The following is a 2,175-nucleotide window of genomic DNA, read 5'->3' as shown; positions in this document are numbered from 1 at the left end:
GTAGTTTATAAAGTGGAGTGGAGCTTATAATAGATAAAGATGCTTGCCTTCTAATCCCAGAGTCCTGGGTTCAATTCTTGTTACAGGACTTTTTCTCACGACTGAAAACACCTCCACTCCCTAAGCCTCACAAAGAGCCTTCGCTGATAAAATCATAGTATTTTTCCAATTATATAAGAGGGCCCCGAAATGGTCACCCGCTATATATGGTAACAAAATAAATAAAATGTAACCAAAATGTTTGAAGGTTTCAAAGAGTTTGTCAAATTTACAGGTATTTGCCTCACTAGATACATACTATGCCTATAGTAAGTGTGGCAGGCCAGCATATCAGACTCTGTAGGGCACCTGGATCCTGTGCAGTGGCGTCACGCCCAGGGGCTGAAAGGGGGGGAGCGTCAGGGCCCCCAGGCACAACCGGCCCCGACATTGTTGTTTAAAAAAAAATATATAAACTATAATACCATAATTTCATTCAATGGGACCCTAGCAGTTTTCAACAATAAAAGCTGGGTTCTGATGTTTGACATTTGTTTCATATTTTGTGATCAATCTACTTTGCATTGTATATACGTTGTCAAAACATGTTTTGTTTCTCACTCAAACATTCTCTGTATTTATTTACACCACATAAAGTAAATAGGCCCACTGCAGGCCTATACCAGTTCCGAAAGTTGGCCTATGTAATCTATGTTGGTTTTGTCATAAAATTGTCTGAAATATTTCATCAGTCATGAAACATTTGACGTTCTCTGACAACACAGTTAACAGTTCATAAATGCCATAGGCTCTGAGCGCCTCGAACCCCCACCGGGGCCTTCATCCACCAGGGCCTTCATCCACTGGACCCCCACCAGGGGCCTTCATCCCTTAGACCCCACCGGGACCTTACCCGGTCCCCTGGCCCCCAGCGTCTGTTTGCTCGCTCCGCTGGCAGACTTGCTGTAACACTTGCTTATTAGGGCCCCCATTAACAGTCACTGCCACAAACTCTGTGACACCACTGATCCTGTGTTTAGTTTAAGTTATAAATTAACTGTTTTGAAAATGTATTGTTATCTAAATACAATGTTACAGTATTTAGTAGGCCTACCAATTTACAGTCCATCATTCTAATGAGTATTTTAATAATAATATGTCGCTCTTATATAGCGCTTCATGCACAATGCCTCTAAGCGCTTCACATTACTACCCCGGTCATTGGATCAAACACATATGGAACACATACTCAGCTCCCTGGGGAGAATTCCATAATATTGCAGCTAGTAATCAGCGCAGTTGTGTTCGAACCTACCAGGTACCCACTTGTACTCCTGGGTGGAGAGAGGCAACCGTTTTAGATAAAGTGCCTTGCCCAAGGACACAAGCGATTTGCACAACGAGAGTTTCGAACCCCCAACCTCGAAGTTGGGAGTCCAAGCCACAACCGATGCGCCAACCGCTTCCACGAAAGAGTATTTTAAGAATACCAAATCATGTGGTGAGTGAAATATAAACACTTTTAAGTTATCCACTCAATTTTGTAGGATACTGTTAAAAAGTATACGATGCATCATCTATCTATGCACAATGTAGCTATATTTTAAACTGATTAATTAGAAAACTATTAAGTCTGTAGTTTCGACAAGAATACTGTCACCAACCTTCATAATTTGTATACTTGCCGTGGAGTAGGTAAATCCAATCGCAATAAAGTACACAAAAGTACAAAAGAGAAAACTTAACTGCATCCTAAGAAGTTAAAAAAAAGAGAAGACTTATCAACAGAGATAGATAATTATAGGCAGACAAACTTGATTCACATGGGGTTTCATGCATCCCGTTGGTCCCGATCAGTCCCGATCAATGACAATAGGCCAATGTTATTGATATTAAGTGGCACAGCATCTAGACACTTGGTAAAAGTTTGACGAGAAAATCCGTCTTTATTAAAACGTGCTTAACCAATGCACTGTTCTTTCTACCGTGAATAAGGCTCAAAACTATATATGTACTATACTAACTTGTTAATAGTTCACAGGCAAACAGATAATAGACGCCTACCACCACCAACAGTATACCAAAGAAAATATATTCTCGTCCAGACTGAGACCGTATTAGAGAAGCTCAAGGGTTTTTGTTTCTTGCAGTTTTCTGATTCGTCAATCGTTGGAGATGTACTGCTTATACCATTGT

The 2,175-nt window shown here is 40.6% G+C and overlaps 1 protein-coding gene across 2 annotated transcripts in view; it reads right to left on the bottom strand.

Moving 5' to 3' along the window:
* LOC117124005 (follistatin-related protein 1-like) overlaps window positions 1-2,175 on the bottom strand; it is a 35,752-nt gene extending 33,577 nt beyond the window's left edge. Inside the window, exons 1-2 of one of the 2 annotated variants that reach the window (XM_033270121.1) lie at window positions 2,004-2,175; window positions 1,665-1,731 (exon numbers count right to left, since the gene is read on the bottom strand). In XM_033270121.1, coding sequence (XP_033126012.1) covers window positions 1,665-1,730 — 66 coding nt within the window. In that variant the 5' untranslated portion in view covers window position 1,731; window positions 2,004-2,175. Of the gene's footprint in view, window positions 1-1,643; window positions 1,732-2,003 lie in introns of both variants that reach the window. The other variant, XM_033270120.1, reaches the window with a different exon arrangement.

This window comes from Anneissia japonica, unplaced genomic scaffold, assembly GCF_011630105.1.
Source record: "Anneissia japonica isolate Jap-2015-1 unplaced genomic scaffold, ASM1163010v1 scaffold522_len1101056_cov227, whole genome shotgun sequence".
In the NCBI taxonomy this organism is placed as follows: domain Eukaryota; kingdom Metazoa; phylum Echinodermata; class Crinoidea; order Comatulida; family Comatulidae; genus Anneissia; species Anneissia japonica.
This window is presented reverse-complemented; position numbering and strand designations above follow the sequence as displayed.